Source organism: Tachyglossus aculeatus, chromosome 22 (genome assembly GCF_015852505.1).
Source record: "Tachyglossus aculeatus isolate mTacAcu1 chromosome 22, mTacAcu1.pri, whole genome shotgun sequence".
In the NCBI taxonomy this organism is placed as follows: domain Eukaryota; kingdom Metazoa; phylum Chordata; class Mammalia; order Monotremata; family Tachyglossidae; genus Tachyglossus; species Tachyglossus aculeatus.
Window position 1 is genome coordinate 49,556,972 of NC_052087.1, and position 24,883 is coordinate 49,581,854.

Sequence of the window (24,883 nt, forward strand, 5' to 3'; positions counted from 1 at the left end):
CTGGGTGACTTTGGGCAAGTCACTTCACTTCTCTGGGCCTCAGTTCCCTCATCTGTAAAATGGGGATTAAGAATTTGAGCCCCACATGGGACAACCTGATCTCCTTGTAATGATAGCATTTATTAAGCACTTACTATGTGTAAAGCACTGTTCTAAGCGCTGGGGAGGTTACAAGGTGAAGAAATTGTCCCACGGGGACATGTGCTTTGCACATAGTAAGCGCTTAATAAATGTCATTATTATTATTATTCTCTGGGCCTCAGTTCCCTCATCTGTCAACTGGGGATGAAGACTGTGAGCCCGACATGAGACAATCTGATCACCTTGTATCCCCCCAGCACTTAGAACAGTGCTTTGCATATAGTAAGTAACTTCACTTCTCTGTGCCTCAGTTCCCTCATCTGTAAAATGGGGATTAAGACCGTGAGCCCCCCGTGGGACAACCTGATCACCTTGTAATCTCCCCAACGCTTAGAACGGTGGTCTGCACATACTAAGCACTTAATAAATGCCTTCATTATTATTAGTGGTAGTAAGTGCTCAACAACTACCATTATTATTATGTGTCAAGCATTGCTCTAAGCGCTGGTGTAGGCGGGGGACAAGCTGATAACCTTGTATCTACCCCGGTGTTTAGAACAGTGCTTGGCACATAGTAAGCGCTTAATACCATCATTATTATTATTAGCCCCCTTCCCTCCTCTCTGGGCCAACTGAGCTGCAGGCCTGCCTCTGGTTCCCAAGGCAACCTAGTTCACAACACAATCAATCAATCAATCGTATTTATTGAATGCTTACTGCGTGCAGAGCACTGTACTAAGCACTTGGGAAGTACAAGTTAAGCGCCTAACAAATACCATCATTATTATTATTAGCCCCCTTCCCTCCTCTCTGGGCCAACTGGGCTGCAGGCCTGCCTCTGGTTCCCAAGGCAACCTAGTTCACAACACAATCAATCGTATTTATTGAACGCTTACTGTGTGCAGAGCACTGTCCTAAGTGCTTGGGAAGTACAAATTAAGCACTTAACAAATACCATCATTATTATTATTAGCCCCCTTCCCTCCTCTCTGGGCCAACTGAGCTGCAGGCCTGCCTCTGGTTCCCAAGGCAACCTAGTTCACAACACAATCAATCAATCAATCGTATTTATTGAACGCTTACTGTGTGCAGAGCACTGTACTAAGCGCTTGGGAAGTACAAGTTAAGTGCTTAACAAATACCATCATTATTATTATTAGCCCCCTTCCCTCCTCTCTGGGCCAACTGAGCTGCAGGCCTGCCTCTGGTTACCAAGGCAACTTAGTTCACAACACAATCGATCAATCAATCGTATTTATTGAACGCTTACTGTGTGCAGAGCACTGTACTAAGCGCTTGGGAAGTACAAGTTAAGCGCTTAACAAATACCATCATTATTATTATTAGCCCCCCTCCCTCCTCTCTGGGCCAATTGAGCTGCAGGCCTGCCTCTGGTTCCCAAGGCAACCTAGTTCACAACACAATCAATCAATCAATCATATTTATTGAACGCTTACTGTGTGCAGAGCACTGTACTAAGCGCTTGGGAAGTACAAGTTAAGTGCTTAACAAATACCATCATTATTATTATTAGCCCCCTTCCCTCCTCTCTGGGCCAACTGAGCTGCAGGCCTGCCTCTGGTTCCCAAGGCAACCTAGTTCACAACACAATCAATCGTATTTATTGAACGCTTACTGTGTGCAGAGCACTGTACTATGCGCTTGGGAAGTACAAGTTAAGCGCTTAACAAATACCATCATTATTATTATTAGCCCCCTTCCCTCCTCTCTGGGCCAACTGAGCTGCAGGCCTGCCTCTGGTTACCAAGGCAACCTAGTTCACAACACAATCAATCAATCAATCGTATTTATTGAATGCTTACTGCGTGCAGAGCACTGTCCTAAGTGCTTGGGAAGTACAAGTTAAGCGCCTAACAAATACCATCATTATTATTATTAGCCCCCTTCCCTCCTCTCTGGGCCAACTGGGCTGCAGGCCTGCCTCTGGTTCCCAAGGCAACCTAGTTCACAACACAATCAATCGTATTTATTGAACGCTTACTGTGTGCAGAGCACTGTCCTAAGTGCTTGGGAAGTACAAATTAAGCACTTAACAAATACCATCATTATTATTATTAGCCCCGTTCCCTCCTCTCTGGGCCAACTGAGCTGCAGGCCTGCCTCTGGTTCCCAAGGCAACCTAGTTCACAACACAATCAATCAATCAATCATATTTATTGAACGCTTACTGTGTGCAGAGCACTGTACTAAGCGCTTGGGAAGTACAAGTTAAGTGCTTAACAAATACCATCATTATTATTATTAGCCCCCTTCCCTCCTCTCTGGGCCAACTGAGCTGCAGGCCTGCCTCTGGTTCCCAAGGCAACCTAGTTCACAACACAATCAATCAATCAATCGTATTTATTGAACGCTTACTGTGTGCAGAGCACTGTACTAAGCGCTTGGTAAGTACAAATTGAGCGCTTAACAAATACCATCATTATTATTATTAGCCCCCTTCCCTCCTCTGTGGGCCAACTGAGCTGCAGGCCTGCCTCTGGTTCCCAAGGCAACCTAGTTCACAACACAATCAATCATATTTATTGAACGCTTACTGTGTGCAGAGCACTGTACTAAGCACTTGGGAAGTACAAGTTAAGCGCTTAACAAATACCATCATTATTATTATTAGCCCCCTTCCCTCCTCTCCGGGCCAACTGAGCTGCAGGCCTGCCTCTGGTTACCAAGGCAACCTAGTTCACACCACATCTTCACTTTGGTTTTTGTAACCGTAGCTGAAAAAAAGATGACGCTGCCCCTTTAAGTGGGAATGATTAGGTCTAATTATTCATTCAATCGTATTTATTGAGTGCTTACTGTGTGCAGAGCACTGTACTAAGCGCTTCATTACCTCGAGAACAAGGTAAGAAACTCCAACGCAGGGGTGTTGCTGCCCATTCTGACAGATTTATCCTGTATTGTACTTCGATTAAATCAGATGCTGCACTGTATAAAAGGAGAAGCAGCGTGGCTCAGTGGAAAGAGCCCGGGCTTTGGAGTCAGAGGTCACGGGTTCAAATCCCGGCTCCGCCAATTGTCAGCTGTGTGACTTTGGGCAAGTCACTTCACTTCTCTGGGCCTCAGTTCCCTCATCTGGAAAATGGGGATTAAAAACCGTGAGCCCCCCGTGGGACAACCTGATCACCTCGTAATCTCCCCAACGCTTAGAACAGTGCTTTGCACATAGTAAGCGCTTAAGAAATACCATCATTATTATTATTATAAAAGGAAGCTCTGGTTTGCTCAGAACTTGACGGAGAAGCAGCGTGGCTTAGTGGGAAGAGCCCGGGCTTGGGAGTCAGAGGACGTGGGTTCTAATCCCAGATCGCCACTTGCCTGCCATGTGACCTTCAGCAAGTCTCTCTGCCTCAGTTATCTCATCTGTAAAATGGGGAGTCAAACCGTAAGCCCCACATGGGACAACCTGATTACCTGGTATCTACCCCGGCGCTTAGAACAGTGCTCGGCACATAGTGAGCTCAGCGTGGCTCAGTGGAAAGAGCTCGGGCTTTGGAGTCAGAGGTCATGGGTTCGAATTCCGGCTCCACCACACGTCTGCTGTGTGACCTTGGACAAGCCACTTAACTTCTCGGAGCCTCAGTTACCTCATCTGTAAAACGGGGATGATGACTGTGAGCCCCACGTGGGACAACCTGATCACCTTGTATCCCCCCAGTGCTTAGAACAGTGCTTTGCACTTAGTAAGCGCTTAACAAATGCCATTATTATTATTATATATAATCATCAATCGTATTTATTGAGCGCTTACTGTGTGCAGAGCACTGTACTAAACGCTTGGGAAGTACAAGTACAAAGCCATTAATGCCAATAAATGTTATTATTATTATTATTATTATTATTATTATTATTATTATTAAATGTCATCATTATGATTAAAAGAGTGTGAGGAGGAGCAATGGGTAGTGAGGGAAAGGATGGGGCTGGTTTTAAAAAAATCAGCCGGCTTGAATTGGAAAGATTCCAAGTGGATGGTGATGACTGTGCTATTTGTCGGTCATTAATTATGTGGCTCTACTAATAATAATGGCGTTTATTCATTCATTCATTCATTCAATCATATTTATTGAGCGCTGTGTGCAGAGCACTGTACTAAGCGCTTGGGAAGTCCAAGTTGGCAACATCTAGAGACAGTCCCTACCCAACAGTGGGCTCACAGTCTAGAAGGGGGAGACAGAGATCAAAACAAAACATATTAACGAAATAAAATAGAATAAATATGTACAAGTAAAATAAATAGAGTAATAAATCTGTACAAACATAAATACATCTATACAGGTGCTGCGGGGAGGGGAAGGAGGTAAGGCCGGGGGGATGGAGAGGGGGAGGAGGGGGAGAGGAAGGAGGAGGCTCAGTCTGGGAAGGCCTCCTGGAGGAGGTGAGCTCTCAGTAGGGCTTTGAAGGGAGGAAGAGAGCTAGCTTGGCGGATGTGGAGAAGCAGCATGGCTCAGTGGAAAGAGCCCGGGCTTGGGAGTCAGAGGTTATGGGTTCAAATCCCAGCTCTGCCAATTGCCAGCTGTGTGGCTTTGGGCAAGTCACTTCACTTCTCTGGGCCTCAGTTCCCTCATCTGTAAAATCGGGATGAAGACTGTGAGCCCCCGGTGGGACAAACTGATCACCTTGTAACCTCCCCAGCGCTTAGAACAGTGCTTTGCACATAGTAAGCGCTCAATAAATGCCATCATCATCATCATCATCATCATCATCATGTGGGGAGGAAGGGCATTCCAGGCCAGGGGGATGACGGCGGGACAGGCGAGAACGAGGCACGGTGAGATTAGCGGCAGAGGATGAGGGAAGGACAGTGGTCAATCAATCAATCAATCAATCGTATCTATTGAGCGCTTACTGTGTGCAGAGCACTGTACTAAGCGCTTAGTCCAGTGCTCTGCACACAGTAAGCGCTCAATAAATAGGACTGAAGGGACGCAGAGCAGGGGAGAGGGCAGAGGCAGCCTGCCGCCGCCACTGAGCCATCCAGGGCTGATTCTTCGGATCAAAGGGGGGGTCGCGGGGGGCTCCCCAATCAATCAATCATATTTATTGAGCGCTTACTGTGTGCAGAGCACTGTACTAAGCGCTTGGGAAGTACAAGATGGCAACATATCCCCATCCCGCCCGCCTCTCTGCGGGGCCCCGGACTTACCCTGTGCGGGTCCTGGGGTCCCCCGTGCGAAGCTCCAGTGGGGTTGAAGTGCTCCCCACAGCTGAAACGCAAAGGCAGGGATGGGGGTGAGGGCAGGGCCTCCTCAAGGGAGGCTACACAGCTCTAAAAAGCAGGGTGGTGGAGTGGATACAGCCCGGGAGGCCGAAGGTCATGGGTTCTAATCCCTCCCCGCCACATGCTTGCCTTGGGCAAGTCAATTCATTCATTAATTGTCGCATTTATTGAGCGCTTACTGTGTGCCGAGCACTGGACTAAGCGCTTGGGAAGTCCAAGTCGGCAACATATAGAGACGGCCCCTACCCGACGACGGGCTCACAGTCTAGAAGGGGGAGACGGACAACAAAACAAAACATATTAACCAAACAGAATAAATATGTACAAATAAAATAGAGTAATAAATATGTGCAAACATATATACATCTATACAGGTGCTGTGGGGAGGGGAAGGAGGGATGGGGAGGGGAGGAGAGGAAGGAGGGGGCTGAGTGTGGGAAGGCCTCCTGGAGGAGGTGAGCTCTCGGGAGGGCTTTGAAGGGAGGAAGCAGAGCTAGCTTGGTGGATTCACTGTCGTATTTATTGAGCGCTTACTGTGTGCAGAGCACTGGACTAAGCGCTTGGGAAGTCCAAGTCGGCAACATCTAGAGACGGCCCCTACCCAACGACGGGCTCACAGTCTAGAAGGGGGAGATGGACAACAAAACAAAGCATAGTAACAAAATAAAATAAATAGAATAAACATGTACAAATAAAATAGAGTAATAAATACGTACAAACATATATACATATATACAGGTGCTGTGGGGAGGGGAAGGAGGGATGGGGAGGAGGGGGAGAGGAAGGAGGGGGCTGAGTGTGGGAAGGCCTCCTGGAGGAGGTGAGTTCTCGGGAGGGCTTTGAAGGGAGGAAGCAGAGCTAGCTAGGCGGATTCATTGTCGTATTTATTGAGCGCTTACTGTGTGCAGAGCACTGGACTAAGCGCTTGGGAAGTACAAGTCGGCAACATCTAGAGACGGCCCCTACCCAACGACGGGCTCACAGTCTAGAAGGGGGAGACAGACAACAAAACCAAACATATTAACAAAATAAAATAAATAGAATAGATATGTACAAGTAAAATAAAATAGAGTAATAAATATGTACGAATCAATCAATCAATCGTATTTATTGTGTGCTTACTGTGTGCAGAGCACTGGACTAAGCGCTTGGGAAGTCCAAGTTGGCAACAGATAGAGACGGCCCCTACCCAACAGCGGGCTCACAGTCTAGAAGGGGGAGACGGAGAACAAAACCAAACATGTGGACGGGTGTCAAGTCGTCAGAACAAACAGAATTAAAGCTAAATGCTGATCACCTTGTATCCCCCCCAGTGCTTAGAACAGTGCTTTGCATTCATTCACTCATTCGATCGTATTTATTGAGCGCTTACTGTGTGCAGAGCACTGGACTAAGCGCTTGGGAAGTCCAAGTCGGCAACATCTAGAGACGGTCCCTACCCACCGACGGGCTCACAGTCTAGAAGGGGGAGACAGACAACAAGACAGAACATGTGGACAGGTGTCAGGTCGTCAGAATAAATAGAAATAAAGCTAGATAATAATTCACTTGGAGAAGCAGCGTGGCTCAGTTGGAAAGAGCCTGGGCTTGGGAGTCAGAGGTCCTGGGTTCAAATCCCGGCTCCGCCGTCATTCATTCATTCAATCGTATTTACTGAGCGCTTACTGTGTGCAGAGCACTGGACTAAGTGCTTGGGAAGGACAAGTTGGCAACATATAGAGACGGTCCCTACCCAACAGCAGGTCAGCTGGGTGACTTTGGGCAAGTCACTTCACTTCTCTGGGCCTCAGTTCCCTCATCTGGAAAATGGGGATTAAGACTGTGAGCCCCCCGTGGGACAACCTAATCACCTTGTAACCTCCCCAGTGCTTAGAACAGTGCTTTGCACAGAGTAAGCGCTTAATAAACGCTATCATTATTATTATTATTATTACTCCAGCACAGAGAACAGTGCTTGGCTAAGCGCTAGGGAGTTTACAAGGTACTCAGGTTGTTCCACGGGGTGCTCGCAGTCTCAAACCCCATTTTACAGATGAAGTCACTGAGGCCCAGAAAATAATAATAATAATAATGCTATTTGTCCTAATCCTCCTCGACCTCTCAGCTGCCTTCGACACTGTGGACCACCCCCTTCTCCTCAACACGCTATCTGACCTTGGCTTCACAGACTCCGTCCTCTCCTGGTTCTCCTCTGATCTCTCCGGTCGTTCTTTCTCAGTCTCTTTTGCGGGCTCCTCCTCCCCCTCCCATCCTCTTACTGTGGGGGTTCCCCAAGGTTCAGTGCTTGGTCCCCTTCTGTTCTCGATCTACACTCGCTCCCTCGGTGACCTCATTCGCTCCCACGGCTTCAACTCTCATCTCTACGCTGATGACACCCAGATCTCCATCTCTGCCCCTGCTCTCTCCCCCTCCCTCCAGGCTCGCATCTCCTCCTGCCTTTGGGACATCTCCATCTGGATGTCCGCCCGCCACCTAAAGCTCAACATGTCAAAGACTGAGCTCCTTGTCTTCCCTCCCAAACCTTGCCCTCTCCCTGACTTTCCCATCTCTGTTGACGGCACTACCATCCTTCCCGTCTCACAAGCCCGCAACCTCGGTGTCATCCTCGACTCCGCTCTCTCGTTCACCCCTCACATCCAAGCCGTCACCAAAACCTGCCGGTCTCAGCTCCGCAACATTGCCAAGATCCGCCCTTTCCTCTCCATCCAAACCGCTACCCTGCTCATTCAAAGCACAATGTAAAGCACTGTTCTAAGCGCTGGGGAGGTTACAAGGTGATCAGGTTGTCCCACAGGGGGCTCACAGTCTTAATCCTCATTTTCCAGAGGAGGGAACTGAGGCACACGGAAGTGAAGTGACTTAATAATAAATAATAATGACGGCACTTATTAAGCGCTTACTCTGTGCAAAGCACTGTTCTAAGCGCTGGGTAGGTTACAAGGTGATCAGGTTGTCCCATGGGGGGCTCACAATCTTCATCCTCATTTGACAGATGAGGTCACTGAGGCACAGAGAAGTGAAGTGACTTAATACTAATGATGGCATTTATTAAGCGTTTACTATGTGCAAAGCACTGTTCTAAGCGCTGGGGAGGTTACAAGGTGATCAGGTTGTCCCATGAGGGGCTCATAGTCTTAATCCCCATTTTCCAGATGAGGGAACTGAGGCACAGAGAAGTGAAGTGACTTAATAATAAATAATAATAATGGCACTTATTAAGTGCTTACTGTGTGCAAAGCACTGTTCTAAGCACTCGGGAGGTTACAAGGTGATCAGGTTGTCCCATGGGGGACCTCACAGTCTTAATCCCCATTTTCCAGATGAGGGAACTGAGGCACAGAGAAGTGAAGTGACTCAATAATAATGATGGCACTTATTAAGCGCATACTGTGTGTAAAGCACTGTTCTAAGCGCTGGGGAGGTTACAAGTTGATCAGGTGGCCCCACGGGGGACTCACAGTCTTCATCCCCATTTTCCAGATGAGGTCACTGAGGCCCAGAGAAGTGAAGTGACTTGCCCCAAGGCCCCCAAGCTGACAAGGGGCGGAGCCGGAATTTGAACCCGTGACCTCTGACTCCAAAGCCCGGGCTCTTTCCACTGAGCCACGTGGCTTCTCTAAAGACGCGGCTTCTCAATCCCCGTCGGTAAAACGGGGATTGAGACGGTGAGCCCCACGTCCAACCCGATCGGCTCGTATCCACCCCAGCGCTTAGCACGGTGCCTGGCCCCTTCTCGACTGTGAGCCCACTGTCGGGTCGGGACCGTCTCTAGATGTTGCCAACTTGGACTTCCCAAGCGCTTAGTGCAGTGCTCTGCACACAGTAAGCGCTCAATAAACACGATTGATCGATTGATTGATTGACAACTGTCCTTCCGATGGCGACTGCTGCCCACCTGGCACAGTCGTGGGTGAGATCCCCGTACTGGTGCACGTGGAGGCCGTGAGGCCCGGCCTCCAGCCCGTCGATGGTCCCCTCGATGAGGCAGCAGTTGGGGGACACCTGCAGGAAGCGTACCACCCCCTGCACCGGCCCGGGGCCGCCCATCATGGCCACGGCCGCCCCCAGGTTCCCTGCGGGGGGGAGACATCGCCGCGGCTCGCTCCGGTGCCCCCGGACCCCCGGAAGGCTCCCCCGGGGCCGAAATGGGGACCTCTAACCGCCGCTCGCCTGCCCCCCGTTTAACACCCCAGAACCCAAGGGGGTCTCCTCCCTCTCTCCTCTGCGTCGCCCTTGGAACGTTTCTAAGTCTTTCATCCTGAACTCGCCCAAATGCTTAGTCCAGTGCTCTGTGCCTCGTAAGTGCTCAATAAATAGCACTAATTGATTGGATCTCCGCCCCTCCCTCACCCCACGGCACTTCTATCCGCCACTCGCCTGCCCCCCGTTTAACACCCCAGAACCCAAGGGGTCTCCTCCCTCTCTCCTCTGCGTCGTCCTGGGAACGTTTCTAAGTCTTTCATCCTGAGTTCACCCAAGCACTTAGTCCAGTGCTCTGCGCCTCGTAAGTGCTCAATAAATAGCACTAATTGATTGGATCTCCGCTCCCTCTTTCCGCCCCCACTTCACCCCACAGCACTTCTATCCGCCGCTCACGTGCCCCCCGTTTAACATCCCAGAACCCAAGGGGTCTCCTCCCTCTCTCCTCTGCATCGCCCTTGGAACGTTTCTAAGTCTCTCATCCTGAGCTCGCCCAAACGCTTAGTCCAGTGCTCTGCGCCTCGTAAGTGCTCAATAAATAGCACTAATTTATTGGATCTCCGCTCCCTCTTTCCGCCCCTCCCTCACCCCACGGCACTTCTATCCACCACTCGCCTACCCCCCGTTTAACATCCCAGAACCCAAGGGGTCCCCTCCCCGTCTCCTCTGCCTCATCCTTGGAACGTTTCTAAGTCTTTCATCCTGAACTCGCCCAAACGCTTAGTCCAGTGCTCTGCGCCTAGTAAGTGCTCAATCTCCCCCTTCTAGACTGTGAGCCCGTTGTTGGTAAGGACCAACTCTATATGTTGCCAACTTGTACTCCCCAAGTGCTTAGTACAATGCTCCGCACGCAGTAAGCGCTCAATAATAATGGCATTTGTTAAGCGCTATGTGTGGAGCACTGTACTAAGCGCTTGGGAAGTTCAAGTTGGTAACATAGTGGCCCCTCCCCTCACCCCCACATCATTTCCGTCCATGTCCGTCATTCATTTATTTCTATTAACGTCCGTCTCCCTGTCTAGACTGTCAGCTCCTTGTGGGCAGGGGACGTGTCCGCTAATTCTGCTCTCCCAAGAGTGTAGTGCAGTGCTCTGCACATGGTGAGCACTCGAAACATATCACTGATTAACTGATCGATTGATGGGTATTCCCTCTTCACCCTTTCCTAACCAGGCCCGTTCTCCCCTAAGAAGGCAGCCCTCCCTGCCTGAGACCCCGGGGGCGTCCCCCCCAAGCCCCGGCAGCTCCCCGAACCCAAACCCCGCGGTTCTCACACAGAGGGCTGCTCCCCATGCCCTTGAGGATGGCCTGGCGGCCCGTGCTCTCCAACAGGGCCTGCACCTCCAGGCTGGGTAGGGTGGTCTTCACCAGGACGCTCTGGGCCATCAGATCCACCTCCACTCCCAGGATACCTGGAACGAGGCACATGGGAGTCAGGGGGATTCATTTATTCAATCGTATTTATTGAGTGCTTACTGTGTGCAGAGCACTGGACTAGCGCTTGGGAAGCCCAAGTTGGCAACATCTAGAGACGGTCCCTACCCGACAACGGGCTCACAGTCTAGAGGGGGGAGACGGACAACAGAACAAAACATGCGGACAGGTGTCAAGTCATCAGAATAAATAGAAGTAAAGCTAATTCATCATCAGCATCAATCGTATTTATTGAGCGCTTACTGTGTGCACAGCACTGGACTAAGCGCTTGGGAAGCCCAAGTTGGCAACATCTAGAGACGGTCCCTACCCGACAACGGGCTCACAGTCTAGAGGGGGGAGACGGACAACAAAACAAAACATGGGGACAGGTGTCAAGTCATCAGAATAAACAGAAGTAAAGCTAGATGCACATCATTAACTAAATAGAATAGTAAATATGTACAAGTAAAATAGAGTAATAAATCTGTACAAACATATATACAGGTGCTGTGGGGAGGGGAAGGAGGTAGGGCGGGGGGGGGATGGGGAGGGGGCTCAGTGTGGGAAGGCCTCCTGGAGGAGGTGAGCTCTCAGTAGGGCTTTGAAGGCAGGAAGAGGCACGTTGCCCCACGTAGGGCTCACAATCTTCATCCCCATTTTCCAGGTGAGGTAACTGAGGCCCAGAGAAGTGAAGTGACTTGCCCAAAGTCACCCAGTTGACAAGTGGTTGAGCCGGGATTAGAATCCACGATCTCTGACTCCCAACCCCCGGCTCTTTCCACTGAGCCACGCTGCTTCTCTAGCTTCTCTTGTTTAGACACTACCATTATTATTTACGCCGTTTGGGCCAGTAACAAGAAATAGGGGCCTATCAATCAATCAATCGCATTTATTGAGCGCTTACTGTGTGCAGAGCACTGGACTAAGCGCTTGCGAAGTACAAGTTGGCAACATATAGGGACAGTCCCTACCCAACAGTGGGCTCACAGTCTAAAAGGGGGAGACAGAGAACAAAACCAAACATACTAACAAAATAAAATAAATAGAATAGATATGTACAAGTAGAATAGAGTAATAAATATGTACAAACATATATACAGGTGATGTGGGGAAGAGAAGGACGTGAGATGGGGGGATGGAGAGCCCTTAGTACAGTGCTCTGCACATAGTAAGTGCTCAATAAATACGATTGATGATGAGAGGGGGACGAGGGGGAGAGGAAGGAAGGGGCTCAGTCTGGGAAGGCCTCCTGGAGGAGGGGAGCTCTCAGTAGGGCCTTGAAGGGAGGAAGAGAGCTAGCTTGGCGGATGGGCAGAGGGATTGGGGGCATTCCAGGCCCGGGGATGACGTGGGCCGGGGGTCGATGGCGGGAAGGGCGAGAGCGAGGTACGGTGAGGAGATTAGCAGTGGAGGAGCGGAGGGTACGGGCTGCGATGGAGAAGGAGAGAAGGGAGGTGAGGGAGGAGGGGGCCAGGGGATGGATGGATGGATGGATGGACAGCCTTGAAGCCCAGGGTGAGGAGTTTCTGCCTGATGTGCAGATTGATTGGTAGCCATTGGAGGTTTTTGAGGAGGGGAGTAACATGCCCAGAGCTTTTCTGGACAAAGACAATCCGGGCAGCAGCATGAAGTATGGACTGAAGTGGGGAGAGACACGAGGATGGGAGATCGGAGAGAAGGCTGATGCAGTAGTCCAGACGGGATCGAGAACAGAAGGGGACCAAGCACTGAACCTTGGGGAACCCCCACCGTAAGGGGATGGGAGGGGGAGGAGGAGCCCGCAAAAGAGACTGAGAATGAACGGCCGGAGAGATAAGAGGAGAACCAGGAGAGGACGGAGTCTGTGAAGCCAAGGTCGGATAGCGTGTTGAGGAGAAGGGGGTGGGCCACAGTGTCGAAGGCAGCTGAGAGGTCGAGGAGGATTAGGACGGAGTATGAGCCGTTTGATTTGGCAAGCAGGAGGTCATCGGTGACCTCTGAGAGGGCAGTTTCCGTGGAATGTAGGGGACGGAAGCCAGACTGGAGGGGGTCGAGGAGAGACTGTGAGTCCCTACCCAACAGTGGGCTCACAGTCTAGAAGGGGGAGACGGACAACAAAACATGTGGACTGGTGTCAAGTCATCAGAATAAATAGAAGTAAAGCTAGATGCACATCATTAGCGAAGTAAATAGAGTAGTAAATATGTACAAGTAAAATAAATGGAGTAATAAATCTGTACAAACATATATATAGGTGCAGTGGGGAGGGGAAGGAGTTAGGGTGGGGGGGATGGGGAGGACTGTGAGCCCACTGTTGGGTAGGGACCATCTCTATATGTTGCCAACTTGTACTTCCCAAGCGCTTAGTCCAGTGCTCTGCACACAGGAAGCGCTCAATAAATACGATTGAATGAATGAATGAAATGGGGGCTCAGTCTGGGGCTCCAGAGTGGCTCAGTGGAAAGAGCCCGGGCTTTGGAGTCAGAGGTCGTGGGTTCCAATGCCGGCTCTGCCAATTGTCAGCTGGGTGACTTTGGGCAAGTCACTTCACTTCTCTGGGCCTCAGTGACCTCGACTGTAAAATGGGGATGAAGACTGCGAGCACCCCCGTGGGACCACCTGATGGCAACATCTAGAGACGGTCCCTACCCAACAGCGGGCTCACAGTCTAGAAGGGGGAGACAGACAACAGAACAAAACATATTAACAAAATAAAATAAATAGAATGGTAAATATGTACAAGTGTCCAGTACTATTTCCACTGATGATCACAGTAACTGTGGTATTTGTTCAGCACTTAGTATGTACTATGACACCTGTCTACATGTTTTGTATTGTATCTTTTAGACTGTGAGCCCACTGTTGGGTAGGGACTGTCTCTATATGTTGCCAGCCTGGACTTCCCAAGCGCTTAGTACAGTGCTCTGCACACAGTAAGCACTCAATAAATACGACTGATTGATTGATTACCGTGTAACCTCCTCAGTGCTTAGAACAGTGCTTAGCATTCATTCGATCGTATTTATTGAGCGCTTACTGTGTGCAGAGCACTGGACGAAGCGCTTGGGAAGTACAAGTTGGCAACACATGGAGCACATAGTAAGTGCTAACAAACGCCTTCCTTGTTATTATTATTGTCATCATCATCATCATCAATCGCATTTATTGAGCGCTCACTGTGTGCAGAGCACTGGACTAAGCACTTGGGAAGTACAAGTTGGCAACATATGGAGCACATAGTAAGCGCTAACAAACACCTTCATTACTATTATTATCATCATCATCATCAATCGTATTTATTGAGCGCTTACTGTATGCAGAGCACTGGACTAAGCGCTTGGGAAGTACAAATTGGCAACATCTAGAGATAGTTCCTACCCAACAGTGGGCTCACAGTCTAAAAGGGGGAGACAAAACCAAACATACTACAAAATAAAATAGAACAGATATGTACAAGTAAAATAAATATTGTCATCCACTGAACAGTCATTTAGACTGTGAGCCCACTGTTGGGTAGGGACTGTCTCTATATGTTGCCAATTTGTACTTCCCAAGCACTTAGTCCAGTGCTCTGCACATCGTAAGCGCTCAATAAATACGACTGATGATGTTGGGTAGGGACTGTCTCTATATGTTGCCAATTTGTACTTCCCAAGCGCTTAGTCCAGTGCTCTGCACATCGTAAGCGCTCAATAAATACGATTGATGATGTTGGGTAGGGACTGTCTCTATATGTTGCCAATTTGTACTTCCCAAGCGCTTAGTCCAGTGCTCTGCACATCGTAAGCGCTCAATAAATACGATTGATGATGATGATGCTGTTTCTTCCCAGTGCCAATAAACCCAGCCTCCCGTCTCCTAGGCAGCGCCGTCTCAGGGAGAGCACGGTGCCCACCACGCTCCGGCCAGGACGCTCCTTGGATCCGGGGTGGGAATGCCCGTGGGCTGGGGAATTGAGGGGTTCACCATACCTGCTACGTCCTGCAACGACGTCCGGACGGCGTCCACACAGCTCTCGCAGCTCATCTCCACGGCAAACTCCAGCTGGGGGGAATCACGGCGGGGGGGGGGGAGTCAGGTGGGGAGGGTCTGCCCTCCTCGGAAAAGGGGAAGAATGAGGAGGGGGGGGAGAGAGGAAAGAAGAGGAGGGCGGGAAGTAGGGGGAGGCTGAACTAAGCGCCTCTCCTTCACTACTGCGTCGGCCTCCTCGCTGACCTCCCTGCTCCCTACCCACTGTTGGGTAGGGACTGTCTCTGTATGTTGCCAATTTGTACTTCCCAAGCGCTTAGTCCAGTGCTCTGCACATAGTAAGCGCTCAATAAATACGATCGATGATGATGATGCTCCGGTCCAAATTTCACCCTGCTGCCCAGGTCGTTGTTAATAATAACAATAATAATATAATTATAATTATCAATCAATCAGTCGTATTTATTGAGTGGTTACTGTGTGCAGAGCACTGGACTAAGCGCTTGGGAAGTCCAAGTTGGCAACATATAGCGACGGTCCCTACCCAACAGTGGGCTCACGGTCTAAAAGGGGGAGACAGAGAACAAAACCAAGCATACTAACAAAATAAAATAAATAGAATAGATATGTACAAGTAAAATAAATAAATAAATAGAGGAATAAATATGCATGAACATATATACATATACACAGGTGCTGTGGGGAAGGGAAGGAGGTAAGATGGGGGGGTGGAGAGGGGGACGAGGGGGAGAGGAAGGAAGGGGATTATATAATTATAATCATCATCATCATCATCATCATCAATCGTATTTATTGAGTGCTTACTGTGTGCAGAGCACTGTACTAAGTGCTTGGGAAGTACAAGTTGGCAACATATAGAGACAGTCCCTACCCAACAGTGGGCTCACAGTCTAATAGGGGGTGCAAAAGGGGGTCTAAAAGGGGATTATTATATTATATTATTATTTATTTATTTATATTGTTATATATTAATATTTTATATTGTATTTATTTATATTATTAAAATGATTGTATTATTATAAAAATTATAATTACATAATTATAATTATGGTGATAATCAGAAGCAGCGTGGCTCAGTGGAAAGAGCCCGGGCTTTGGAGTCAGAGGTCACGGGTTCAAATTCCAGCTCTGCCAATTGTCAGCTGGGTGACTTTGGACAAGCCACAACTTCTCTGGGCCCCAGTTACCTCATCTGTAAAATAAGGATTAGGACTGTGAGCCCCCAGTGGGACAACCTCATCACCTTGTAACCTCCCCAGCACTTTGGACATAGTAAGCGCTTAATAAATGCCATTATTATTATTATATAATGATAATTTTGGTAATTGTTAAGCACTTACTATGTGCCGGGCACTGTTCTAAGCGCTGGGGAGGATACAAGGTGATCAGGTTGTCCCAAGTGGGGCAGATGAGGTAACTGAGGCCCAGAGAAGTGAAGTGACTTGCCAAACGTCACACAGCTGACAAGCGGCGGAGCTGGGATTAGAACCCAGGACCTCTGACTCCCAAGCCTGGGCTCTTTCCACTGAGCCACGCTGCTTCTCTAAAGGTTTCCATTAATTCATTCCATCGTATTTATTGAGCGCTTACTGTGTATCCTACTAGAGGCAGCGTGGCTCAGTGGAAAGAGCCCGGGCTTGGGAGTCAGAGGTCATGGGTTCTAATCCCGGCTCCGCCACTTGTCAGCTGGGTGACTTTGGCCAAGTCACTTCACTTCTCTGGGCCTCAGTTCCCTCATCTGGAAAATGGGGATGAAGACTGTGAGCCCCACGGGGGACAACCTGATCACCTTGTATCCCCCCAGCACGTAGAACAGTGCTTGGCACATAGTAAGCGCTAAACAAATACCAACATTATTATTATTAATAGTAGTAGTAAGCACTTAACAAATGCCATCATTACTAGTAGTAGCGTGGCTCAGTGGAAAGAGCCCGGGCTTTGGAGTCAGAGGTCATGGGTTCGAGTACCGGCTCCACCACGTGTCTGCTGTGTGACCTTGGGCAAGTCACTTAACTTCTCGGAGCCTCAGTTACCTCATCTGTAAAATGGGGATGATGACTGTGAGCCCCACGTGGGACAACCTGATCACCTTGTATCCCCCCCAGCGCTTAGAACAGTGATTTGCACATAGTAAGCGCTTAACAAATGCCATTATTATTATTATTATTATAGTAGTAGCATGGCTCAGTGGAAAGAGTACGGGCTTTGGAGTCAGAGGTCATGGGCTCAAATCCCAGCTCCGCCACTTCATTCATTCATTCAATCGTATTTATTGAGTGCTTACTGTGTGCAGGGCACTGGACTAAGCGCTTGGGAAGTACAAGTTGGCAACGTATAGAGACAGTCCCTACCCAACAACAGGCTCACAGTCTAGAAAATCATGATTTTGGTATTTGTTAAGCGCTTACTGTGTGCAAAGCACTGTTCTACGTGCTGGGAAGGATACAAGGTGAACAGGTTGTCCCATGTGGAGCTCACAATCTTAATCCCCATTTTACAGATGAGGGAACTGAGGCACAGAGAAGTTAAATGACTTGCCCAAAATCACACAGCTGACAAGCGGCAGAGCAGGGATTTGAACCCGTGACCTTTGACTCCCAAGCCCGGGGTCTTTCCACTGAGCCACACTGCTTCTTGTCAGCTGTGTGACTTTGGGCAAGTCACTACACTTCTCTGTGCCTCAGTTCCCTCATCTCGAAAATGGGGGTGAAGACTGTGAGCCCCCCGTGGGACAACCTCATCACCTTGTATCCCCCCAGCGCTTAAAACAGTGCTTGGCACATAGTAAGCGCTAATCAATCAATCAATCGCATTTATTGAGCATTTACTGTGTGCAGAGCACTGTACTAAGAGCTTGGGAAGTACAAGTCGGCAACACATAGAGACAGTCCCTACCCAACAGCGGGCTCACAGTCTAGAAGGGGGAGACAGAGAACAAAACCAAACACACTAACAAAATAAAATAGAATAGATACGTACAAGATAAATAAATAGAGTAATAAATATGTACAAACATATATACATATATACAGGATATACATATATACATATACCATCATTATTACTCATTCATTCATTGTCGTATTTATTGAGCGCTTACTGTGTGCCGAGCACTGTACTAAGCGCTTGGGAAGTCCAAGTTGGCAACATATCATCATCATCATCAATCATCAATCGTATTTATTGAGCTCTTACTATGTGCAGAGCACTGGACTAAGTGCTTGGGAAGTACAAGTCGGCAACACATAGAGACGGTCCCTACCCAACAGCGGGCTCACAGTCGAGAAGGGGGAGACAGAGAACAAAACCAAACATACTAACAAAATAAAATAAATAGAATAAATATGTACAAGATAGAGTAATAAATATGTACAAACATATATACATATATACAGGATATACATATATACAAATACCATCATTATTATTCATTCCTTCATTGTCGTATTTATTGAGCGCTTACTGTGTGCAGAGCACTGTACTAAGCGCTTGGGAAGTCCAAGTCGGCAACATATATTAGTAGTAGTTGCAAACGCTTAACAAATACCATCTTTATTAGTAGTAGCGTGGCTCAGTGGAAAGAGTACGGGCTTTGGAGTCAGAGGTCATGGGTTCAAATCCCGCTCCACCACTTGTCAGCTGTGTGACTTGGGGCAAGTCACCAGCGCTTAGGACAGTGCTTTGAACATAGTAAGCGCTTAATAAATACATTATTATTATTATTATTATCTCCACTGAGCCACGAAGCGCTTAACAAATACCCATCTAGTCCTTCCCAAGAGCTTAGTCCAGGGCTCTGCACACAGTAAGCGCTCAATACGATTTAATGAATGAAATACCATTATTATTATTATTTGTAAGCGCTTAATAAATATTATTATTATTATTATTATTATGCTAAATAAAATGAGTAAATGCCCTCGGCCCTGGCGCCCTCACCGTGCAGGCCGTGGCGGCCGCCATCCTTGGGCCTCAGACGGGCCGACAAGGAGCAGGAAGAGGCCGAGGATGAGGAGATGTCAATCCGGGAATCCCGCACTTCCGCTTCCGGCGGTCGGTTGCCAAGGCGACCAACGAGTCGGTTGCCAAGGCGACCACCGAGCCGGTTGCCAAGGCGACCACCGAGCCGGCGCGCGCTGAAAAAAAGGGAAGGGGGGGGGGACGGAGAAACCGCCGGGGAGGAGGGGCGAGCCCGGAACTTCCGCCTGCGGGAATGAATGAGTGAATCAATCAATATCAATCAATCAATCAGTCGTATTTGTTGAGCGCTTACTATGTGCAGAGCACTGTACTAAGCGCTTGGGAGGTACAAATTGGCAACACATAGAGACAGTCCCTACCCAACAGTGGGCTCACAGTCTAAAAGGGGGAGACAGAGAACAGAACCAAACATACCAACAAAATAAGATAAATAGGATAGAAATGTACAAGTAAAATAAATCAATAAATAAATAAATAGAGTAATAAATGTACAACCATATATACATATCAATCAATCAATCAATAGTATTTATGGAGCGCTTACTATGTGCAGAGCACTGTACTAAGCGCTTGGGAAGTACAAATTGGCAACATCTAGAGACAGTCCCTACTCAACAGTGGGCTCACAGTCTAAAAGGGGCAGACAGAGAACAGAACCAAACATACCAACAAAATAAAATAAATAGGATAGAAATGTACGAGTAAAATAAATAAATAGAGTAATGAATGTGTACAACCATATATACATATATACAGGTGCTATGAATGAGTAAATGAATGAATGAGTAAATGCATGAGTGAATGAATGAATGAGTGAATGAGTGGTTGAATGATTGAATGAATGAATGAATGATTGAATAAATGAATGAGTGAATGAAGGAATGATAGAATGAATGACTGAATGAATGAGTAAATGAATGATTCATTCATTCATTCATTCAATTGTATTTTTTGAGCGCTTACTGTGTGCAGAGCACTGTACTAAGCACTTGGGAAGTACAAGTTGGCAACAGAGAGAGACGGTCCCTACCCAACAGTGGGCTCACAGTCTAGAAGGGGGCGACAGAGAACAAAACATATTAACAAAAGAAAATAAATATGTACAAATATAGAGTAATAATAATAATAGAGTAATTCATTCAATCGTATTCATTGAGCGCTTACTGCGTGCACAGCACTGTACTAAGCGCTTGGGAAGTCCAAGTTGGCAACACATAGAGACAGTCCCTACCCAACAGCGGGCTCACAGTCTAGAAGGGGGAGACAGACAACAACACAAAACATGTAGACAGGTGTCAAAACCGTTAGGATAAATAGAATTATAGCTTGCATCCATGATTGAATGAATGAATGAATGAATGAGTGAATGAATGATTGAATGATTAAATGAATGAATGAATGAATGAGTGAATGAATGAGTGAATGATTAAATGAGTGAATGAATGAATGAGTGAATGAATGATTGAATGATTAAATGAGTGAATGAATGAATGAGTGAATGAATGAGTGATTGAATGATTGAATAAATGAATGAGTGATTGAATGATTGAATGAATGATTCAATGAATGATTCAATGAATGATTCAATGAATGAATGAATGATTGAATGAATGAATGAGTGAGTGAGTGAGTGAATGAATGAATGAATGAATGAATGAATGAATGAATGAATGAATGAATGAATGAATGAGGAGGAGCAGCCCCATCCCCGCGCTTCCGCCTCCGGCCGGCCGCCCTCTTCCGGCGTCGGTTGCCACGGCGTCGGTTGCCGCGGCGACGGTTGCCACGGCGACGGGAGGCCGACGGAGCCCGGAGAGATGGAGAAGGAGGCGGAGGGTCCGGCGCTGCGCCGGCTGTACCACCGCCTCCTGGAGCCGCTGAGCCTGTCTCCGGCGTTGGGGCTGGCCCCGGGCCGCCCCGCCCCCGCCCCCGAGGGCCGCCAGGCCCGGGGGCCGCCTCCGGGGAGCCCTCCATCCTCGGCCGGCCGGGCCCGGGGCCAACGTCGCTCCGCCCTAAGCCCGGGCGTCCTCCATGGCACCGGGCCCCCCAAACCCCCAAGGAACCGGACGGCCTTCCCCTCGACGGGGCCCGGACGGCTCCGGGGCTGCAGGACCGGCCCGACGGCCCCCTCCCGGGCCCCACCGACGGACACCGGCTCCAGCCGACCCCCTCCTCCTCCTCCTCCTCCTGCCCAAGCCCAGGCCTCAGCCGTCGGGCAGCCCCGGCGGGTCCGGTCCCTGCCCGGCCTGCGTCAGGGCTGGATGCTGGCCGACGAGCTGTGCCTCCCCCCGCCGGCCCCCCGGCCCCTCACCCCTCTGGTCCTCAGCCGGGACAGCCAACCGACCCCGACGGGGGCCACCTCCCCATCCCCCGGGACCGGGGCCGAAGACCTGCGGAGGCTGCTGCGGCGGGCCCAGCTCCCCACGAGGGTCCCCGCCGGGCAGCCGCAACAGCCCCCCAGCACCGTGACCGCCATCAGTGCCACCTCCAGCCTGGACCCTCTCCTGGGAGCCCTGACCCGGCCCCTGGCCGCCGGCCCCCGGCTGGAGAAGCTGCAGGAGGCCTTAGAGGCCCTGCAGGCCGAAGAGCGGTCGGGGCGGTGGGATCGCCGCCCGCCGGGGCCCGCTCCGGTCCACCCCCAGCCCGCCACCGTCACCCTGGAGCTGAGGGGCCGGACGGTGCGGGCCGCGGCCCGCCGCCTCCCTGCCCGGGCCTTCTCGGAGCCCCTGCACGTCCCCTGCACCCGGGTCCTCTACAACCACCTGACGGGCGAGCTGGGCCCCGAGCTGGTCGCCGACCTGGATGCCTCGCTCTGGTCCGGCGAGGCCATGTGCGACGTCTACCGGGAGCTGCTGGGCTGCCTGTCCGCCGACCACCTGGGCTTCGACCAGGGCCCGCTGGTGGAGCCGGCCTCCGAGGTGGACTGGGCCTGCTACCTGGCCTCCGCCGCCCCGAGCCTCCGCCCGAGCAGCCGGACCGTCCTGAACCCCCAGCTGAAGGGGATCGGGCGCCGCGGGAGTGCCTCGACGGACGCCGACGACTACTTCGAGTTCCTGGCCACCCAGGGCGGCGACTTCCTCCGGGTCATCTACCGCCTCTACCTGGAGGAGCCCCCCGAGGAGGCGCCCCCGGCCCCGAAGGTCGACCCCCTGGCCCTGCCGCCGGTGCCCCCGCCGCTGGGCCCGGGCGACGGCGAGGAGGGCGAGGGAGGGGAGAGGGAGCGGCCCGCGGCCTTCGTGCCGGGCCTGTGGGACCCCGGCACCCTGCCGGTCGAGGGGCCGGGGGCCGAGACGCCGCTGCCCCTCTTGCAGAAGCGCCTGGAGCGGGTGTGGGCCGTCCTGCAGGTGCCCGAGCCGGAGCGGCTGGACATGGCCATCAAGTACAGCTCGGACGCCCGCCTGGGCCAGCTGCCCTACCTGGTGGACGCCTGGGAGCGGGCCCTGCGGCCCATCCAGGAGCGGGAGACCGCCCTGGCCCGGCTGGAGCGCTTCGAGACGCGCGCCTCCGACCCCAACCGCTTCTTCCTGCCGGGCGAGGGCCGGCCCGGCCGCCGGCCCCAGGAGGCCCAGGTCCGGGCCTTCCTGCACGCGCAGCTGGCCGAGGCCGAGGGGTCCCTGGGCCGTCTCCTGGAGGAGATCCAGGTGACCTTCGGGGAGCCCGTCACCCTCAAAGGGCGGCCCTACCTGGACAAGATGAAGCGGGACAAAGTGGAGATGCTCTTCTGGCTGCAGCAGGAGCGGCGGGCCGGAGACCTGGTCCACGGGCCCCTGCGCGCCAGGCTGCGACCCCTAGTCGGGGCGCCCAGCCCCAAGGTCCCGCGGGCCCCCAGGGCGGCCTCCCCCTCGTCCTCCCCGGCTTCCTAGCCCCCCCAGCTCCGCCTCCGGGAAGGAACCGGTACCCCGAGAACCCCGCGGCCCGCCGGGCGCCGTCGGGTAAGAAGAGCGAGGACGCCTCCCCGCCTCCGGCCTGCCCTCGGGGAGCGGACCTTCGCCTCCCCGGGTGATCCTCGCTGGATCTCGATGTGGTCTGGATTTGGAAGCGGGGACCCCCTTTTCCCTCCAGGAGCCCCGCTTCCCACTGATTGAAGGAGCCCAGAGCCGAGATCGAAGCGAGGGCCTCGGTTGTTTTCTGCGCCGCGCGGAACGCCTCTCCCCTCCACCCCGCCGGTCCGTGAGCCGCACCGTCTCCCCGGGGGGTGGCCAACGGGCGTTCGTCCCTTCGGAAAGCAAATGTCGGGGAAGGACGTTCCACAGGAGGAAGGCGACAAACGACAAAGAGCAGAATGCTTCAGATGCAGCATTCCCTCCCCAGGCCCTGTTTTAAATCGCTAGATTCAGCGGCCGCTATCGTGGTTTTCGGCGAACCCTAAAACCGGACCCCCAGGGCTCCCCGGAACGAGCCGAAGGGTCACTGCTCTAAAAAGGGGCCGTATTTCTCTCCCGCCGACCAACCACTGAACTGAGCCATTCACTAGTGTTACGTCTACTGGGTCCCTCCGACGCTCCTTGCTTCCCTAGCAACACGGGCCTCCCGCGCGTCACCATTTCTGTGGCTCACATTAATAATAATAATAATGATGGTATTCGTTAAGCGCTTACTATGTGCAAAGCACTGTTCTAAGCGTTGGGGGGATAGCGGGGCTCAGTGGAAAGAGCACGGGCTTTGGAGTCAGAGGCTGTGGATTCAAATCCCAGCTCCACCACTTGTCAAGTCACTTCACTTCTCTGGGCCTCGGTTCCCTCATCTGTCAAATGGGGGTGAAGACCGTGAGCCCCTCGTGGGACAACCTGATTGCCTTGTATCTACCCCAGCGCTTAGAACAGTGCTTTGCACATAGTAAGCGCTTAACAAATACCAACATTATTATTATTATCAGGTTGTCCCACGGGGGGGCACACGGTCTTAATCCCCATTTTTCCAGATGAGGGAACTGAGGCCCAGAGAAGTGAAGTGACTTGCCCAGAGTCACACAGCTGACAATTGGTGGAGCCGGGATTTAATAATAATAATAATGATGATGATAGTATTTGTTTAGCGCTTACTATGTGCAAAGCACTGTTCTAAGCGCTGGGGAGATCCAAGGTGATCGGGTTGTCCCACGTGGGGCTCACAGTTTTAATCCCCATTTTCCAGATGAGGGAACTGAGGCCCAGAGAAGTGAAGTGACTTGCCCAAAGTCACCCAGCTGACAGTTGGCGGAGCCGGGATTGGAACCCATGACCTCTGACTCCAAAGCCCAGGCTCTTTCCACTGAGCCACGCTGCTTCGCATTAGTAGTAGAAGCAGCGTGGCTCAGTGGAAAGAGCCCGGGCTTTGGAGTCAGAGGTCATGGGTTCGAGTCCCTGCTCCGCCACATGTCTGCTGTGTGACCTTGGGAAAGTCACTTAACTTCTCTGAGCCTCAGTTACCTCATCTGTAAAATGGAGATTACGACTGTGAGCCCCACGTGGGACAACCTGATCACCTTGTATCTCCCCAGCGCTTAGAACAGTGCTTTGCACATAGTAAGCGCTTAACAAATCCCATCATTATTATTATTAGTGAGACCGAGGGCAGATTCTTGCAAGTTCATCCGGATTCTAAACTTCACGGCGAAACCGAAGCCACGCGTCTGAAATTGTTTGCCCGCGCACAACCGTTTTGGAAGCCACTGAGCTCTCTTAGCTTGCTTCCACCTCGAGGCCTAATACACCCACCTGTTTTCCCGGAAAGACAGTTCATCATCATCACCATCAATCGTATTTATTGAGCGCTTACTATGTGCAGAGCACTGGACTAAGCGCTTGGGAAGTACAAATTGGCAACATATAGAGACAGTCCCTACCCAAAAGTGGGCTCACAGTCTAAAAGGGGGAGACAGAGAACAAAACCAAACATACTAACAAAATAAAATAAATAGAATAGATATGTACAAGTAAAATAAATAAATAGAGTAATAAATATATACAAACCTATATACATATATACAGGTGCTGTGGGGAAGGGAAGGAGGTAAGA

General features: G+C 50.8%; 2 protein-coding genes across 3 annotated transcripts in view; one reads left to right on the plus strand and one right to left on the minus strand.

The window, feature by feature from the left end:
* Positions 1 to 18,948, minus strand: part of CCS (copper chaperone for superoxide dismutase) — a 29,773-nt gene extending 10,825 nt beyond the window's left edge. For both annotated transcript variants that reach the window (XM_038764618.1, XM_038764616.1), the window contains exons 1-5: positions 18,845 to 18,948; positions 14,887 to 14,959; positions 10,795 to 10,932; positions 9,216 to 9,393; positions 5,246 to 5,306 (exon numbers count right to left, since the gene is read on the minus strand). In XM_038764618.1, the coding sequence (XP_038620546.1) occupies positions 5,246 to 5,306; positions 9,216 to 9,393; positions 10,795 to 10,932; positions 14,887 to 14,959; positions 18,845 to 18,868 (474 nt within the window). In that variant the 5' untranslated portion in view covers positions 18,869 to 18,948. The remainder of the gene's footprint in view (positions 1 to 5,245; positions 5,307 to 9,215; positions 9,394 to 10,794; positions 10,933 to 14,886; positions 14,960 to 18,844) is intronic.
* Positions 18,949 to 20,703: 1,755 nt separating this feature from the next.
* On the plus strand, positions 20,704 to 22,842 carry CCDC87 (coiled-coil domain containing 87). The gene has a single exon (XM_038765359.1). The coding sequence runs from the start codon at positions 20,704 to 20,706 to the stop codon at positions 22,747 to 22,749; it is 2,046 nt and encodes a 681-aa protein (XP_038621287.1). The 3' UTR covers positions 22,750 to 22,842.
* Positions 22,843 to 24,883: the final 2,041 nt, after the last annotated feature.

Bases quoted from the DNA above. Each gene is read 5' to 3' on its own strand.
- CCDC87 (XM_038765359.1), top strand. From the start codon at position 20,704: ATGGAGAAGGAGGCGGAGGGTCCGGCGCTGCGCCGGCTGTACCACCGC.